General features: G+C 43.4%; 1 protein-coding gene and 1 pseudogene across 1 annotated transcript; one reads left to right on the top strand and one right to left on the bottom strand.

Moving 5' to 3' along the window:
- Positions 1 to 1,058: 1,058 nt before the first annotated feature.
- Positions 1,059 to 2,273, bottom strand: foxg1c (forkhead box G1c). The gene has a single exon (XM_068714154.1). The coding sequence runs from the start codon at positions 2,271 to 2,273 to the stop codon at positions 1,059 to 1,061; it is 1,215 nt and encodes a 404-aa protein (XP_068570255.1).
- Positions 2,274 to 12,921: 10,648 nt separating this feature from the next.
- On the top strand, positions 12,922 to 15,825 carry LOC137870514 (ribosomal RNA-processing protein 8-like; annotated as a pseudogene).
- Positions 15,826 to 18,033: the final 2,208 nt, after the last annotated feature.

Raw genomic sequence — 18,033 nt, 5'->3', positions numbered from 1 at the left:
CCCGCAACTTCACAAATTATTTCAAATAATTGAATGAGTCTATCGTCCTGGCTGTGTGGGCTCCAATCTCTAGAGAGAAACATTTAATAACAGCACAAATAAGAACAATCAACAACAGTAGATTTTAATGAGGTGAAAAGAAAACACAATTAGAAATGCATTATTTATCGTTTAATTACATGTAGGCTAATTATAATAGTAATGGCATTTTATCAAAGTCGAAGACTATAATGCATTACATGTAAAAGTGTATTTTTCACTTACTATATACTTTTCTATATTTTAGAACGAGTTCATATCAGTAGAATACAAATATTTTAATAATCTTTAAATAAGTTTGCTTCAACTACATCGGTCAACATGCTGGTAAATAAAAATAGACAGAATGATCCTTTTGTTTTTAATTTATTTTATTTCTAGAATGACATTTTATGGTATTTTGTTGGTAAATTCAGATGATGGCATTCGGCCAAAAACTGTGACATGCTCGCAAACATCACTCAATTTCTATACTGGCAAGTGCATACATACATATGTGGAAATCATTCATGAGATACGTGGACAGCAGTGTTTCTAAAACAGGGACAAATTAACAGACGCAGACCAAGTGGCAATTTAATACATCAAATGTTTGATTTGACCCGGTCCCTGGATACACTGACGTTTTTTAAAATAACAAACCGATGCGCAAATACATATTTTTGCACAATTTTGGAAATGGCTTGTGTGCGAAGAAGCCTTTGTTAAAACGTCAGTGTATGTGAGACTCTGACTCATGTTGTTTATGCTTCAACTATATTTGATGTTAATTTGACACAAATTGCACCACACGATAAAGCGAAAACATTTCAAATTTCAATCAACAAATGTTTCCGTAATACAAAGACATTTTTGTATTCTAATATTGCAGGATATATTTCCTCAACCAGGCTTTTCATAAACTCAAAGACATTCCAATCTGCATGTACTCTTTTAAGTAAGATGCTCTGGCCTTTTATTTGCCAACTTTGTTAATCTAAACACAGGCATCTTTAAAACTGGGCACGATGACTATTACTCTATTTTTCTATATTCCAAGACGAAGGAGGGCTTGAACTGAGTTGAGGGCAGTAATTTGGAAAGTCATTACAGAACCCCCCGAGCTCTGAGTGGCCGTTCTTGGATAGGAATTGTCCCGGAGACGTCTTGGACGCGACGCACTCCTCTTGGCACGGACTAAACGTCGCGGCGCACGGTATTTGGTGAGAGTAAAAGTAGCTGGCCTGTCCGGAGATCATGTTAAAAGAGTACGGATCCGACAGCGGCAGGGTGCATGCAGGGATGGATGTGGAGAAAGCGGTGCAGGCGGTGCCAATCTGATGGCGTCGGGATTGCGCGCAACTGAGTCCAATGTAAGACATCTCCTGGTGCGTCTGCACGAACCGGTCGGCGTCGGCAGCACTTGTTGCACTCAATCGGGACCGCTGTGAAACCATCGATGTGGCGTGGTTTGGGAAGCGGGGGTGAGCACTCAGGTAAGTCCCTGCTCCAAGGTGGGTGCGCACTGGTGCTTGGAGAGGCAGAAACGGCGGCACCGGCCAGTAAAACGAACCCGCTGCGGCCAAGGTCACGCTGGTTGCAGTGCTGGAGGACATCAGACGACCTCCTCCCCTCTTTAGCGCAAGCTTGGTTCTGGATCCAGCTGTGGCCCTCCGCCGGAGTTTCCCTGATGTGCCACCTATGAAGACGTCCTCACTGCAGGGGTCCAGCATCCAGTAGTTGCCTTTACCCGGGTCATCATAGTGGCGCGGCACTTTAACGAAACACTTATTCAGACTCAAGTTGTGCCTGATTGAATTTTGCCATCCTTGCCTGTTCTGCCGGTAGTATGGGAAGTTGGCCATGATAAACTCATAGATGCCGTTGAGTGTGAGCCGCCGTTCCGGGCTCTGGCGGATCGCCATCATAATGAGCGCGTTATAACTGAAAGGAGGTTTCTCAGGTTTTACGCTTTCTTCTGCTGCCCCGCTTTTCTTTGATTCGACATTATTTCCCTCTCGTTTTCCATTTGACGTCACAGTTTTGTTTTCTGCTTTGGGGCGCAGTTTGGGGTTCTCGAAGTTCTTTTCAGAGTTATCCTCCTGACTGGGTTTCTCTGGATGTGCGGAGCGCAGTTTTTGGGACGGAGAAGGAGACTCCCCGTCACCCATCACTCCCTCTCGTCTCAACAACAGGCTGCTGATGCTGAATGAGGACTTGTGGAAAAAACGGTCCGAAGTTTTCAAGTCCTCCATCTCAAAGTTTGAAGTCACAACTAAAATTGCTCAGAGGCGTCCGCTGAGCAGAGCAGAGCGCGTCACTGGCTGAGCGAAGATGCGCTGATTCAAAGTGGTGAAGAGCCAAAGACGCACCGGCCAGACAGCGTGACAACAAATGCGCATGATCGCCGCAGCTCAGCACTAGTTACCCACAAAACGTAGAGCATTATTACTTTGAAGGGAGGGGAAGTGCCAAAAGACGTTTGAGGAAAAACTGTCAATCAGCGTGACTGATCGGTGAACTCTCGGGTTTAATTATATCACATCCGTGACTCATGAAACTCAACCCTCCCACACGCGCCTTGCCCTCTGGGCTGGCCTCATCATCGCTCTCTCGTTTTCTCTCTTCCTCTGCGCACCTTCGTTGACATTATTTGCCAAAATGCCTTTTTAAAAAGTACACGTCTGTAATAGTGAAACGCAAGAACAGATGCACTTTGGGTATTTTTCTTTTGAAAAATTGGACAAGGTGACTCCACATATATCTTTGCCTGTTATTGCGAAATTAAAATCTGTCCCAATATTGTGAAATAAGAAAAAATGCATCTGTTAGCAGCTCTTATTTTGAAATCACTTGGTTAACTTCTCCAATAAACTTGTTTCTACTATGATTTAATTGGGATTATCCATAAGGATGCAGGCAAAGTGAATTCATAATTGAAATGAGTGTTTGTCTGTGTGGGTGAAAGGAAGAGAGAGAGGCACGTATTTTCCCCTACATCAAGACAATGATGCATCCCATCATATATGAATGAGGCATGTTAGGAAAGCAAGCTAGATTGTCTTCCTGAAGGGGCAGTTAATACTAAACAAAATAAATAAAAAGACAGTTCACGACACACTCAGTGGCACTACAGCACACACTTTACACTCAGGTAGTTGGGAGTGTCAAGAGTACAACACTCCTGCTTATAATTGCAGGAGTTATCTCATAAAGGATCCAGCCAGAAGAGAGTGAAACATGGCCTGCGGAGGAGTCTTGTCTGATATACTGTATTGTATTATGTGTGTGTGACACGGCCTATCAGAGCTCTCTCACACATTTATTTTCACCTGAAGCTTTTGAACACACTCAATTTGCTGAATAAACCGAAGCTTACTGTCTTCCCTTCCATCAACAGTGAGACGGTTGAGGGAAGAAATCAAGCATTGCATTAGACGGTGAGTAAATAGCGCAACCATGTTTCACGTAAATCGTTTTGTGCATTTCTATTGATAGCTTTTTTTGGTCATTATACACAAATTAACATGAGACAAACGTTTCACTATTTTTTCCTTAAAAGATAAGGAACAAATAGTGTAAACATTAAAGGGAAACTTCGGAAGCTTTCCGCTAAATTCAAAAAGGCATAAACAGGCATTTTGATTAACATATTTAAAAAAAAGTTAATCTGTTGAAAATTGTAGATTGTTTTCAATTCTGACTCCTCACAGAATTAGTCCATTTATTTTTATTTTTATATAAAAACAGAAAGCTATTACACATTAAGTAAACCATGTCATATCAAAAGATCACCCCACTACTGCATCCTGACCACTAATTTACACAGTAATACTTCTATCAAGATAATGACTAATAAAGGGCGATTCTAATGAAATCCACTGTTACGCTGTGTCTTTTACAGTTCATATGCCAGACATCAGACATGACGACCGGAGCTACACATAACATCTGTTACCATTATACCTTCTCTTAGTCTATTTGATAGGGGCCTCCCTCTCTAATCCCCGCGTTGCACAAGTGAGCACTTGTTGGGAATGTTTCAGGCACTGCAGAAAGCGCACATTGTTGTCTCAACACTTGAAATCCCCTCGGTTGTTCCTCTCTGTTTAATATTTGATTTCGTGTCTTGGGTTGTTAACAGTGATTTTTGCAGTGGCACCCCGAGGACATTTGCAAAGACACATTTATCTAAATTAATTCTGTTTAGGTAGCTTTGTCTGGGTAAAAAATGGATCACGCAGCGTGCATGCTTCAAATACATTTTGAAGTATGTATGCGGCCTTATCCACTTTTTTTTCTTCCCAGGTAAAGGCTTTGATGACGTTATGATTGTTTGTGTAACCAAATAAAAGAGTCAACATGCCTGTTGGAGAATGTTGTCCTCCTGTTGCCCATATTTGTTTCAAATTCAAGTCCTCAGTCAAGATACCTTTGATGATATACATTTTTTTTTCTTCAATTATGTTAAATACATTAGGGTAATTACAGAGGCCTAGATACAAAAATCGGCCATACTTGTCAATTCAATTAAACAGGGAAGTCACAAACCTTTCACATTAAGGGATATATGTTTATAGTGCACCTGCACTCACTTGCTGCTACACTATAAATCTTTCTTAAAAAAGACTTGCCGTCAAAATAAGACTTAGGCTTGTGGATAATGAACTCAAAAGGTCATGTTTGACATGAGGTACACCAAGTTAAATTGCACATTTGGGGTAAAGTTCAAATTACAGGGGACCATAGGGACACAAATACATTTGACCCTTATTGCAATTGCTGCAATTCTAAATAATCACCAGTAGAGGTCGACAAACGTTAACAATTGTTTTGTTTTGTTTTTTTACCAGCTTTTCATAACATGCTGAAAGTGCCCTCAGAAACGACCAGGCACATTTTGTCCAACAAAGAGCAGATTATATATAGATATATCAAAGTAATTTGATTTTATAAATTCTCTGATTCCTTTAAAATCATTTCATGTGTTTTATGTTCTCTTGCTTTTCACACAGTTGTTCTGATTAGACCTCTGCTCAGGTTAAAAATGGGCAGCGCTACGGTGTAAAATAATGTGCCTCCATGTACTAATAAGAATGATCAAAGTGTAATTCGTCCCACCTTAACAGATGCACTGGAGCTGTTAATCGAGCTCAGTTTAAACTACCGGTTTGTGCACACAGACACGAGCCTGAGAAGAGGCCGATCCAGGGATTTAAAAAGTCTTTTAAATCACCTGTGTGAGTGTCTTCTGGGTGTGCACAGGCTTTCATATCTGTATTTTGTCAGCGCTAAGAAGTCTGAACAAATTTAATTAAAGTCTATTGGACGATTCTCATTGACCAACTGAAACAATTAAAACAGGAAATGAGCCAGTTAGTCTACAGGGCTCGTTGTCATCTGTTGTCTGTGGCCAGATGTTAAAATATAATGATGTCCACTTCATTAGGACACTTGTACAATCTACAGGAACTCAATACAGCTCTACTACCTTCAAAACGTTTAGAATGTTCAGGTTTTGAGGAATGAAATGTGTAACTTTAATTATACCGTTTGTTTACTACTGAGGTCATAGTTAAAGGTGAAGACACCTGCAGCCTACATGCCCGTTTGCGTACTTTTACGTGAGTATCGGGTGTTAAATCCTTGGTGACGATCTTTTGTACGTTGAATAGTTCATGAGGATACAACGTTTAGTTCCAGCAGTGTGAACGCAGCCTCAGAGTGAACGTCCTCACAGCATCTGATTCAGTTCCCATCGAGTTTCCTCCTTTTTTCTCCTCGTTTATTAATAAACGAGGTGTGAACAGCTGTAGTGTTGTTGGATTCTTTATGTATCTGTGTGATATTCATCATTCTTATAAACACTTGTGCAATATATTCCTACTTCTACTTCAATGTGTTGTGACTATCTATTTTTGTGGATTTAAAACATTGACAGTATTTATATTTTGGGACTCTTTTGGAGACCACTGAAGGATTGAAGGGGGACGTAAGAGGAAACAAGGAACAGAAAGTGGAGACGGGTCTTTAACATACGCACACTGAAGGCAGCACATGAACTAGAAAAGAAAGAAGAACAAGTTGAAGGTTGACTCTTCACTGGATCTGATCTACAGTTCAAGAGTCTTCTGAGCTACACACAGTGAAACAGAGAAACATCTGGAATGACAGCAGCAGAGAGGTTGGTTTTTTTTTGTCAGCTACATTCTTGTTGGGAATGGAAACATGATTCTGTGAAGGGGACACACTTTTATCCAAAGCACCTAACGTACCCGAAATTCAAGATTAGCATGATGACCCAGCAAGAAGCGAAGCCTCGGCATGTCTGACACATCATTTCTGAAACAATGTGTGATTTATTTTGTCTAATAAAGCAGCGTGGAGTTTATTTACCAGCATAAAAACGTCACAAGTGAGGGACTTGAAGTCCATTTTGAAGACCCTGAACTTCACAATTATATATATCAGCAGTAAGAAAATGTTGGGAGGACATCAGGTTTTGTAAAGTAAAAATCCATGTTTTTGTTACTCTTGTTCTGATCCACTGCTTTCTGCTATTTCAATCAGGAGAGACTTGTTTTATAATTTAACAATGATTAATTATACAAGCAACAAATATGAAAAGTGCAAAGTCTTTGGCGATTGGACTCCATCCTGAAGTAATATCACTGAGGGTAGGGATACTGAGGTCCAATAGGCCTAATCCCTCTGGAGTCCAGACACTGGTGGTGGTGGTGGTGAAAGGCGTTGCTGCAACCTGATGATGAATCAGGAGCATGACTGATGCTGACTCGAGGTGACTGGGGTGGAGGAGGGTCGCATCTGCTAACGCTGAAATGACAACTGACAACAGCAGAGAGGAGAAGACTTTTTAAAGTTTGACCGCAACGATGTGATTGGCTAAAGGAAACAGTGTGTAGAATCTGGTTGGTTACTTAACAGTGCACGCCCCCAATCAGCTGAGAGTATTTACAAGGAGAGGAGAGACAGAGATTACGAATGTTTGTCTTCCTGACTGAACTTGCGCTTGAGCTTCATTTAGTTGTTGAGTTTCCTGGTTGTCCTAGTTTCTTTTTGTTTCCTTAATCTCAGACTCTTACAGTGATGTAGAGCCACAAAACTAACTTGTTTTCAATCTGTGACGCTCAAGACGTTTAATTATTTAGTGTCCCATGGATGCAATTTTCTTCTTCTACTCCAGTTAGTCATTTACTACATTTCCCAGAATGCCTTTTAGCAACTTGTTTCAGTCCTTGTTTTGTATAGTTTGATCCGTTTGTCATATAGTGTTTTCTCTTGATCAGAGATGATGATTTCAGCCAGAAAATAGTGCCGCCTTAAATTGTTAATCTCTTTATTATTAATCTCTCTATTATATATATATGTATATATATATATATATATATATATATATATATATATATATATATATATATATATATATATATATTTAGTCCGTTAAATGTGTCTTTGGACTGTGGTCACTACACTTTAAGTAGAAGAAATACGATAAGAAATTGGTCATAGAAATGAGGTAGTAAGCAAAGTAATGAGAACGCTTTTCCAGTTCTTATTGATAACTAAAACTGTCTTGTTGCTGCAATGCATTCTGGTCTACTTCCTACTCCTGTGGTGGTTCAATTTGGCCTCTGCGTATCTTCTCTGATGTGAAAGTCGGTCATTATCAATATTTAAATCACCTGTGTGAGTGTCAGTGTATATTGATTTGTTTCATACATAGTTATTAATAAGGGGAGCAGCTGTGTTGTTATAACTTAGTGTTATAAGTTATTTTGAAGCTGCTAGTCCCACTACCACTCCACCCAACACACCTTAACTTTAAATAGTTTAATAGTAGCTCTCATCTCAAAATATATCTTAATATATAATAATAATATACTCCCTGTAGGAATGTTCTCAGAGTTACATTTGTTGTTGCCATGGAAACAGTAGACAACAATAGTGAGTTATTTAAACATTTCTGCTGTCTCTGTTAACATATGAATAATAAAGCAATGTTGATCCTTTTTTAAATTAATTATCTTCTTTTCTCACAAAGTAATCAAAAAGAACCGATAAGAGTATTGATAGTACTAGTATTGATACTACTATGATCAGCAAATACCTGCAGTTATTCAGAGACACTTTGCATCGTAAAAGTGTCGATGCGTAGATTCTGTCCAGCTTCATGTATTCAACACATGAACCAGTGAATCACAATCACAAAGAAAACATGTTGAAGTAGTTTATAACTCTGTTAATTCAATTATAATACCGGTAAATAATGCTAATATTAAAAATATCCATAAACCCGTCAGTGATGAAGGTCACATGTTTTTACTGTAGAATAATATCTTTGTTTTTAAACTCAAATACCATTTGGAACTTCTTTTATAAAACTTTGATAATTTTATTCTTCTAGCTGCAGTTTTGTTAAAATCACTTAAACTTAAACCGATTTCAGTACTTCTTCTTTATAGTCACCATCATGAAATACAATTGTATTGATACAATATATAATTAATTAGAGAGCTAGAAACATAGAACATTGACTTGATTTTTTATTTGATTTTGTTGATTGAAAGAACAGGTGGTCAGGCGGACCGGACTCGGACTCTCGGAGTTGGAGATATGTCGATCTGCCTTCCCTCCGGTGTCGATTCAGGGGACATCACGCCGTCGATCTGCCTTCCCTCCGGTGTCGATTCACGGGACTTCACGCCGTCGATCTGCCTTCCCTCCGGTGTCGATTCACGGGCCTTCACGCCGTCGATCTGCCTTCCCTCCGGTGTCGATTCACGGGACATCACGCCGTCGATCTGCCTTCCCTCCGGTGTCGATTCACTGGACTTCACGCCGTCGATCTGCCTTCCCTCCGGTGTCGATTCACGGGACATCACGCCGTCGATCTGCCTTCCCTCCGGTGTCGATTCACGGGACATCACGCCGTCGATCTGCCTTCCCTCTGGTGTCGATTCACGGGACATCACGCCGTCGATCTGCCTTCCCTCCGGTGTCGATTCACTGGACTTCACGCCGTCGATCTGCCTTCCCTCCGGTGTCGATTCACGGGACATCACGCCGTCGATCTACCTTCCCTCTGGTGTCGATTCACGGGACATCACGCCGTCGATCTGCCTGCCCTCCGGTGTCGATCCACGTGACATCACGCCGTCGAGCCGCAGCGACCTCCGGTTCCCGCCGCTGGGCCAGCATCCTGTTCCCTGGAGCCCCAACTCCGAAAGTCCGAGTCTGGTCCGCCTGAGCACCTGTGTCCGGAGCAGGTTCGGCAGTCCGCCGGACAGGATGCTGGTGATGTCACGTGGATCGACAATGGAGGGCAGAAGGGCTCTGGACACAGGTGCTCAGAAGGACGGCTTGCATCTGGCAGTCCTGCGGCGGCGATGGTCTGGCGGTGGAGGCGATGGTCCATCTGTCTCCAATCTCTCTCTCTCTTTAACAACAGTCTTTAAAAAGACTGTTGTTGTCTGTTAAAGACGTGTCTTGCGGCGGCCGGTCACTCCGAGCCCGGAGTGGACAGCGGCGGCGGCGGCGGTGGTGGCGATGTTCTGGCTTGTGTCTGGCAGTCCTACGGCGGCCGCGGGCGGTCGCTCCGAGCCCGGAGTCGACGGCAGCGGCGGCCGCGGTGGCTGTCTTGCGGCTGGCAGTCCTGCGGCGACGGCGGCCGGTTGCTCCGAGCCCGGAGTCAACGGCTGCGGCGGCGGCAATGTTCTGGCTTGTGTCTGGCAGTCCTACGGCGGCCGCGGGCGGTCGCTCCGAGCCCGGAGTCGACGGCAGCGGCGGCCGCGGTGGCTGTCTTGCGGCTGGCAGTCCTGCGGCGACGGCGGCCGGTTGCTCCGAGCCCGGAGTCAACGGCTGCGGCGGCGGCAATGTTCTGGCTTGTGTCTGGCAGTCCTACGGCGGCCGCGGGCGGTCGCTCCGAGCCCGGAGTCGACGGCAGCGGCGGCCGCGGTGGCTGTCTTGCGGCTGGCAGTCCTGCGGCGACGGCGGCCGGTTGCTCCGAGCCCGGAGTCAACGGCTGCGGCGGCGGCAATGTTCTGGCTTGTGTCTGGCAGTCCTACGGCGGCCGCGGGCGGTCGCTCCGAGCCCGGAGTCGACGGCAGCGGCGGCCGCGGCGGCTGTCTTGCGGCTGGCAGTCCTGCGGCGACGGCGGCCGGTTGCTCCGAGCCCGGAGTCAACGGCTGCGGCGGCGGCAATGTTCTGGCTTGTGTCTGGCAGTCCTGCAGCGGTGGCGGCCGGTCGCTCCGAGCCCGGAGTCGACGGCTGCGCAGGCCGCGGCGGCTGTCTTGCGGCTGAAGGTAGGGGATGGAGTGGGGAGGTCGGGGTGGAGGGAGGTTGGAGAGGTGAGGCGGAGAGGAAGGTGTTGTTATTGAGCCCCGTCAACATTTCTGTCACGTCTTTTTCGTGACAGAAAGCTGAAGCACCCTGTAGCTTGCTTCTTTTCCTTCTCCTCCACTGTCTTTGGATTTCCCGACCTTCTGGAGAAGAACCATCTCTTCTTCTTCTTGTTCTCCTCCTCTGCTGGTTGACAGATGGCAAGCAGGTCCTTATTTACCTCTGTCAACTCCTGGATGTCAGCCTCCTGACTCCGATGTATCTCGGCCAACAGGAGACTCTTAGCCATCTCCGTGCTCAGTTTTTCAGTGAGTTCTTGGTTGGCCGATTCCAACTCGGTCACGATGGCTCTCCAGGTGTTGTCTCTTCGGTCCAGGACCTTATTGCTCTGGATGTCATAGTTCATCTTCCAGGCCTTAAGGTTCTGAGCGAAGTTGTCTTGCGCAGTAACGAGTAGATCTTCAGACTCGTTAAGCTGCCGCTTGAGTTTGACGATCCTGCCGTCAGCGACCGTCAGACTCCGGTGTAGACGGGTAGCTTTAAGTACACCGTCATGCAAACGCCGACAGAAATCCCACTTTGCAGAGTCGGACTTCTGGTGAGCTGCTTCCAGGTCTCCGATCTGCTGCTTTAGGCGGTGGATCTCCTTGTTTGCTTTACCGAGGTCCATCTCAAGACGGTTAGTCTTCAGAGGTGGAGCGTCCTGCGGTGGTGAGGAAACGTCGGTGGTTTCGGTGGGAATCGGAAACAGAATGCAGGTGTCCTTGCTAGTGACCCTGCGCTCGACGTTTTCTCGGATATCCATGGCAATATCCATTGCACCAACAGAAGTGTCTTTAAAAAGACTGATGGTTTCTCTTTAATCTGTCTCTCTTGAGTCTTTAAAAAGACTGTTGTTTGTTAAAGACGTGTCTTTAAAAAGACAGTAAATCCTCTCTGTTAAATGCTTTCTGCAAAATCCTCTGTTGAATGCTTTCTGCAAAATCCTCTCTGTTGAATGCTTTCTGTTAAATCCTCTCTGTTGAATGCTTTCTGTTAAATCCTCTCTGTTGAATGCTTTCTGTTAAATCCTCTCTGTTGAATGCTTTCTGTTAAATCCTCTCTGTTGAATGCTTTCTGTTAAATCCTCTCTGCTAGCTGCTTTCTGCTAAATGCTCTCTGGTGGCTGGCTAGCTGTGACGAAATGTCTCCTTGTTTGAAGCCAAACAATCCATCTCCATGGATACATATCATTTCTGTGTAGGAGTGTTTTTGTTAATGAATTGGCTAACACTGAGGACACCTGTGGCTACATGGATGAGTCTGCAGCTACAGGATGTCATAGACAATGTTGAAGCATTTTAACGTTTGGATCTGCATGAAACTCATCAGTATGAAACATAAAGTGTGTTTGATAAAAACTAAATCCACCAGCTTTTTTTAAGCAACTACTGAGCCTTTTTTTTTTTTTTTATAAAGAATGAAACTATACATTTGTGTTTTTAAAGACATTTATTTTACTAGAAGCTAAGTAGAATACAAATGATCCCTTCACATCACAGGACATTTTATAAGGTCTGCATGTTTTTCATGAATCTGTTTCCACAATAAAAGCCTCACAAGTAAGAGAGGAAGCAGCAGCAGTTTATCACAACATGAAACAAACAAGCAGAACATCAATGTGTTTGTGGAACAGCTGGTATATATGTATAATTAATATATATATATATATACACACACTATATATTACTATATTATGACCGTTATGCACTAAATTACTAATACAAAGTCCCTGCATGTGTAAACATGTCAACAAACCTGTCAGTAACAGATCTAAGCATGTTTAAGTAAAATGCATATAGTACAGTAAAGAGTATAAATGTGAAACAAGACTTTATTATGATATTATGAGACTGCTTATGATAAATATTATCAGTGATACAAATAGCCTAGTTACATTTTGAACTCTACACATCCTGAATAAGAGCAGAGAATGTCGGCTCTAAGAACTACGGTTGTGAAGATGATGAAACCTTTAAAAAGGACCGATGACAGTCAGGAAATGTAACAGCTGGTTCTCTGTAGGTTGTTTTGTTTTAGTTTTTAATGTTTCCTGTTCTGGGAGACAGTCAAGCAGGGAAACATTTGCTGATGTTGAATTGGATTTTAAGAAATAGATAAATAATTGAATTGTTGAGAGATCGTAGAAAAAGTATGAAAGCATAAAAGTATAACCATTGTAACTTGTAACCTTTTTTATTCAAAGTGTAATCAATATAACCTATAAACCTTTTTTAATTTTGTTTGAAGTAATTAAACCTATAACTTGTTTTACTTTTTGATAGATGTGATGAACCTTATAGACTGTATATGTGTCTTTATTAGAATAGTCACTCTAAACTGTATGCTTCCTCTTGTAAACAGGATCAAACCAGTTATGTTCTGTGTTGGCTCTAAAAAAGGGGAGGACTCGTGTGTGAGTGACTCATTAGCTTGAAGGAGGTTCCAGCCTGAGAACAGCATAAAAACAGCAGGGAGGCGCAGAAAAGAGAGAGGAGGGAGAGGAAGTACAGAGAGAGGGTCTGTATTATTCCTCATAGCAAAATCAGTGCGAACTGATAAAGAGGAAAACTCCGTATAGAAAGAGTGTTAGACTTATTACAGAAACTGTTTCATTGACTTGAAATTGTTGTATGTAATTGTTGTGCGAAAAACCTAAATAAAAAACCGGCCTTACATTTTGTAAGAGACTGAAACCAAACAACGTATTCTGGTTCTTTAAAACAATTTAACTCTCTTTCCCTGTGCGTTAACCGTGCGATCCAGACGTGACGACAGAAGCTACCATACGGTGCTTAAGGTAAGTACCATGGGTGAAAACTGTGCAGTGTTAGTCATAAAATAGTGAGAATGTTCACAATAGGCAATAGTAAAGTACAGACGAAGTACATAACTATTACATACAGGGTGCAAGGGTTGCATCCCATTGAGAACGCCTAGGGCATTTGCCGTAAAAGAATTTCAAGAAGACAATTAATCCGAAATCCTAACAATAGCGACGGGGTGAGATAAAAGGCCGAAGGTATTGTTCCAGCACCTCAAAAAGGAACGTATATCCTTGCAGGTGGGACAGCCGACGGAGTGACCACCGTGTTAGGTGCGAACGACTTCCCCGCCTAGAAACGGGGCAGGAGCCGCTCACGCTTCAGAATAAAAAAAGAAGCGCACGCATGTGTGACTTATTACATGATCTGAATTTATCCCCAGATCAGCCCAAGCTGGTTGAAATGAAGAGCCGGCTGCGGACCCTGCAGACACTCGGGTCAGTACCAGAGTGGAAGAACGACGACCATCAGCAGGACAGCGACAGTGAGGCAGACGTGGTCCCATCACCTGGCAAGAAAAAGAAGAAGAAGAGGAGGAAGAAGAAGCGAAAGCAAGCGGAGACAACAGGAGAGCAGCGAGACAATGGAGACTTGGATCAGACGGTTAATGAGGAGACACTTGCAACAAAAAAGAGGAAGAAAGACAACAAATTTGGTGAGTAATTAACTGGTTAAAGGCTTACATTTCATCAAATTAAAAACATTGTAGTGTGGAGAAGTATTCATTGGATTGATAAACAACAATGTTGATGTTCACAGTACTTAATAATATAATATCCAAATGTTTTTCTCCCTTAAGCGGCCCTGAAGTTAAAAACAACATCAATGGGCAAAAACAACGGATAACCAAATGATCAAATCCAAACCAGAAGACACGGAGAGGCTGAGCAGACAACAGTGGAAAACCAAAGTGAAGAACAAGAGGAAATGTAAAAATAAATACAGTCAGAATAAGCCAGAGAAGGAAATCAATAAAGCAGAATCTGCAGAGCAGAACAAGCCAACGGACAAAGTCAAAATAGATTCATGTAACAACAACAACAACAACAACAACAACGGTCAGACACCAGCCAAGAAAAAGGAAAAGCAAAGTAAACCACAGAAAATGAAAAAGCCAGAAGAGGACACAGACTTATCCGGGACAACAGACACTCAGAGAGGAAAAGCAGCGAGTCGGAGGCAAAGTTGAAAAAGACGCAACTGAATATTCTGTCGATGGATCAAAACAGAAAGCAGATGTACCTGAAGTGGAGATCGCAGGTGAGCAGCCCATGAAAAGACTGAAACCTGAGCTGAGCAAAGAACAGATTCTGAAAAGAGAGAAGCTCCGGAAGTTGCTCCACAGACAGGAACGAGGAACGACAGACGAGCCCGCGGTCCCAGAAGAAGAGGCGAAAGAGGACCGCTCTGCCTCCCTGAGGTCCCGCATGGAGCAGCGGCTGGAGTCGGCCCGTTTCCGATACATCAATGAGGTTGAAGCGTATGTTCAAGCAGGACCCACAGGCCTTCGGGATCTACCACAGAGGACACACGGCGCAGGTTCAGAGACGGCCCGCCAATCCAGTGGACGCCATCATCTCTTACATCAGACAAAAGTGAGACGTTATAATCAATGTATAAAATGCATCGTTACAGACACGCCTCTTTAGTTCAGCTTTTTCTCAAAACATTAACAAGGCCGTCCCTCTACACCGCCAAAACAGTAAAAAGAATTTAATATCCTTCACATGTCTTGTTGGGGGTCCTCACCTCCCATTATCTACATCATGTATCTGCTGTACACAGGGAATACCTTCCGTTACTCTGCTGAAGAGTGATGCAGGCGATGCTGCTGCGCTGTGGGTGTTGAATCGATGCTTCATTTGGCTGCTGTGAGGAGACGGCTTTGTTAATGTCAGCAGTTTGGGAGAAGATCAACAGTTTTGACTGCTTGTGGTCCTATTACCTAAAAGATCTGCGTTGGCACTGTGTTGATTTCACGTACAGGTGAGCCGCGACTTTTAGTTTAATGTGCTATAATTGTAAACACATCAATTGTGCCTTTTTATTTCAGACCTCCCTCTCTGGTAGTTGCAGACTTGGGTTGTGGCGACTGTAAAATGTGGCGCAGCGTGAAGAACAAAGTGCTCAGCTTCCACCTGGCAGCCGCCTGCAATCATGTCACAGTCTGTGTGACTGTGTCGGTGTTTTCTGCGTGCCGATCCACTTACAGTCCGTGCGGTTGTTCGAAAATATAAAAGGCCTCGTCTCTGTGGACATCGCCGTGTTCTGCCTCTCTCTCATGGGAACCAACCTGGCAGATTTTCTAGCAGAGGCCAACCGCGTGTTAACGAAAGGGTAAAATATGTCTCACTGATTCAGTACAGGCACGGCAGGGTTTTTTGGTGCATGTATAGTACATGGCTGGATAACTGATACGCACATTTGCTGTAGGAGTGTCCTGAAAACAGCAGAAGTGGCGAGCAGGTTCCAGAACGTGCGGAACTTCGTCTGGGATTCAAGATGGTGATCAACAACAAACGAGGGACATCGGGGACAGAGAAACACTTCCTTGTTCCTCTAGTTTCTCATGTTTTTTTAATATAAACGAAGTGTAGATAAAATAAAATGGCTCAAAATCCAATCATGAGAACCCTGATGGAGCAGACGGTTAGTCTCACATGTAAACACCTTCATTTTACACTTTTGTTTCCAGCTGTAAAATCTTAAACATTGAAAAATATGCAATAATATTTATTGTCATGAAATCAGGATTAATTTTGTTCCTTTTTAAAGGCAGTTTTCTCAAAGAGGGAATAAGCGGCTGGAAGCTGCATCTTTCATAATGTTTAGTTAGAGGTTGTGCTGCTTTGGGCAGGAAACCTCAGGGAGAAAATATATTCAGTAAACTGGTTTATTGTTGGCAAAAAACAGACTTTTTAAAATGTATTAAAGTTAGACGTACATCATTTAAACAGCTCAGTCTGAAGATTTGAACCAACGATGTGTTCGTCCATCTCTCACATGTTTCTGACTTCCTCCTCTGTTTACACCTCATCTCTTCCTACACTTTAGACAGAAATGTTCAAAATTGCACCCAAAATATGAAGTTTAATTTGTTTGCTAAAAGGCTCAGTAATTTCCTCTTTCCACTGCACACTGCACTCCTGTTGTGAAAACACAACAGGAGTAGATGCACATTAGTTTGCAGATTTAAACACATTTGGTCTTCTAGTGAGTATTTGTAGCAGAATATGTGGAGTTGATAAAAAACAACAATTACAGTACAGTTCATGGGATTATAGAATCTCTCTAAACTCATACTTTAATGTCAAAGTTATGCTGGGTGATGTCCATGATGCTACATCTCCAGGCTGATCATTGTTAACTCTGGGTGTAATAGCTCCTATAAATTGGGCGAACATGTCATTTAGTGCCGTACACTGTGAGTACAGCTGCATCCTCATCAGCTGGTAGGTAGAGGAGGACACATCACCTTGTACAGATGAGGTCGTACTCTGGCACGTTGCCTTCGACTCGGAGCAGCACTCTCTGGTTGAGAAGATTGTCCTGGAGAGCCGGTCTGTGTGTGATGGTTTCACCGTAGTGGCTTTGCAGAAGACTCTCACAGAGGAGACATCTGCAGAAAAGTCAGTTTAGCAGTCAGCCGAATGCATTTGTGTGAATCACGACTTTTGGAGAAACTGAAGTGTGCAGGCGCTCGTAAGAGTATCGTTTCTAAACTCACGGTATCTGGGGACGTGAATGGTCTTTTTCTCTGTGGCTCCATGATCAAACCGACACACACAGGTCAGGTCCTGCCCCTCATGAAGGACCAGAGGAAACTGGTAAGTCAGCCTGGCTTTAATGCGGCCCTCATGTCACGGAGGGAACTCTGGATGAGGACTCGGACGCAGGTGTTAAGGTTCAACTGACGATCTTTTATTTTCAACAAAAGGCTCAGGAAAATCCCTGGAAGCAAAACTTCTTTTAGCGAGGCAGGAAAACAAACTTACAAAAGCAGAACTAAAAACTCTGATTTAACTCAAAGAGTAGTAAAGTAAAAACGGCAAAAGCCAAACCAAAAATCACTTCGCAAGGAAGGTATAATGCTACAAATAAAAAAGCTCTGATTCTACTCAAAGAGCTGGATAATCAAAATGGCAAAATGCAAAACAAGGTCGCTCTTACAGAGGAAACTAGAAACAAGAAACAAGAACGAGATAGACAATACTCAGGCTTGGACTTGCTGATATCATGAGGTGGGTGTGCAAGGCAAAAGGACATGACACACTGGCACAGGACAAGGGGAGACGCAGACTATAAGTACACATGAGGGAAGTGGGGGAGCAGGTGGAGACAATCAGGAATCAGGGAAGACAATCAGACTGGTGACACATGAGGAAGGGCAAGGAACCTGAAACGAGAGGAGAGTTAATTTCCAAAATAAAACAGGAAGTCACAAAACAAACGTGGAGACAGGACAAAAACCCAACTTGACATACAGGTGTGACACCTCATGCTCTGAGTGCAGGGATGTTTGGCCTTTGGCATTTTCGGGAAGGACCAAGGAGAGGTCAGCCCCGACACCCTCCCCTCTGCAGTCACTCACTGCCAGCCAGAGAGGAGAGTCCTGCCGTCTCACCAGAGACACTCTCAGCAGAGGGACTTCTGAAAAAGACAACAAGGGGACAGGAAGGCGATGAGCAGCTGCGTGAGTTTGTGTGAGTCGCAGAGAGAAATATCGCAAAGAAAGAAATAACGTACTGTGCACAAGAATGTGTATTGTTCTTTTTTCTGGTGCCTCCAGGCT

Source organism: Cebidichthys violaceus, unplaced genomic scaffold (genome assembly GCF_023349555.1).
Source record: "Cebidichthys violaceus isolate CVI_PGR_0920_01 unplaced genomic scaffold, fCebVio1.0.p SCAF_1, whole genome shotgun sequence".
Taxonomy (NCBI): domain Eukaryota; kingdom Metazoa; phylum Chordata; class Actinopteri; order Perciformes; family Stichaeidae; genus Cebidichthys; species Cebidichthys violaceus.
The sequence above is the reverse complement of the archived record's forward strand: the minus strand, read 5'-3'. Positions and strand labels throughout refer to the sequence as shown.

Bases quoted from the DNA above. Each gene is read 5' to 3' on its own strand.
- foxg1c (XM_068714154.1), bottom strand. From the start codon at position 2,273: ATGGAGGACTTGAAAACTTCGGACCGTTTTTTCCACAAGTCCTCATTC.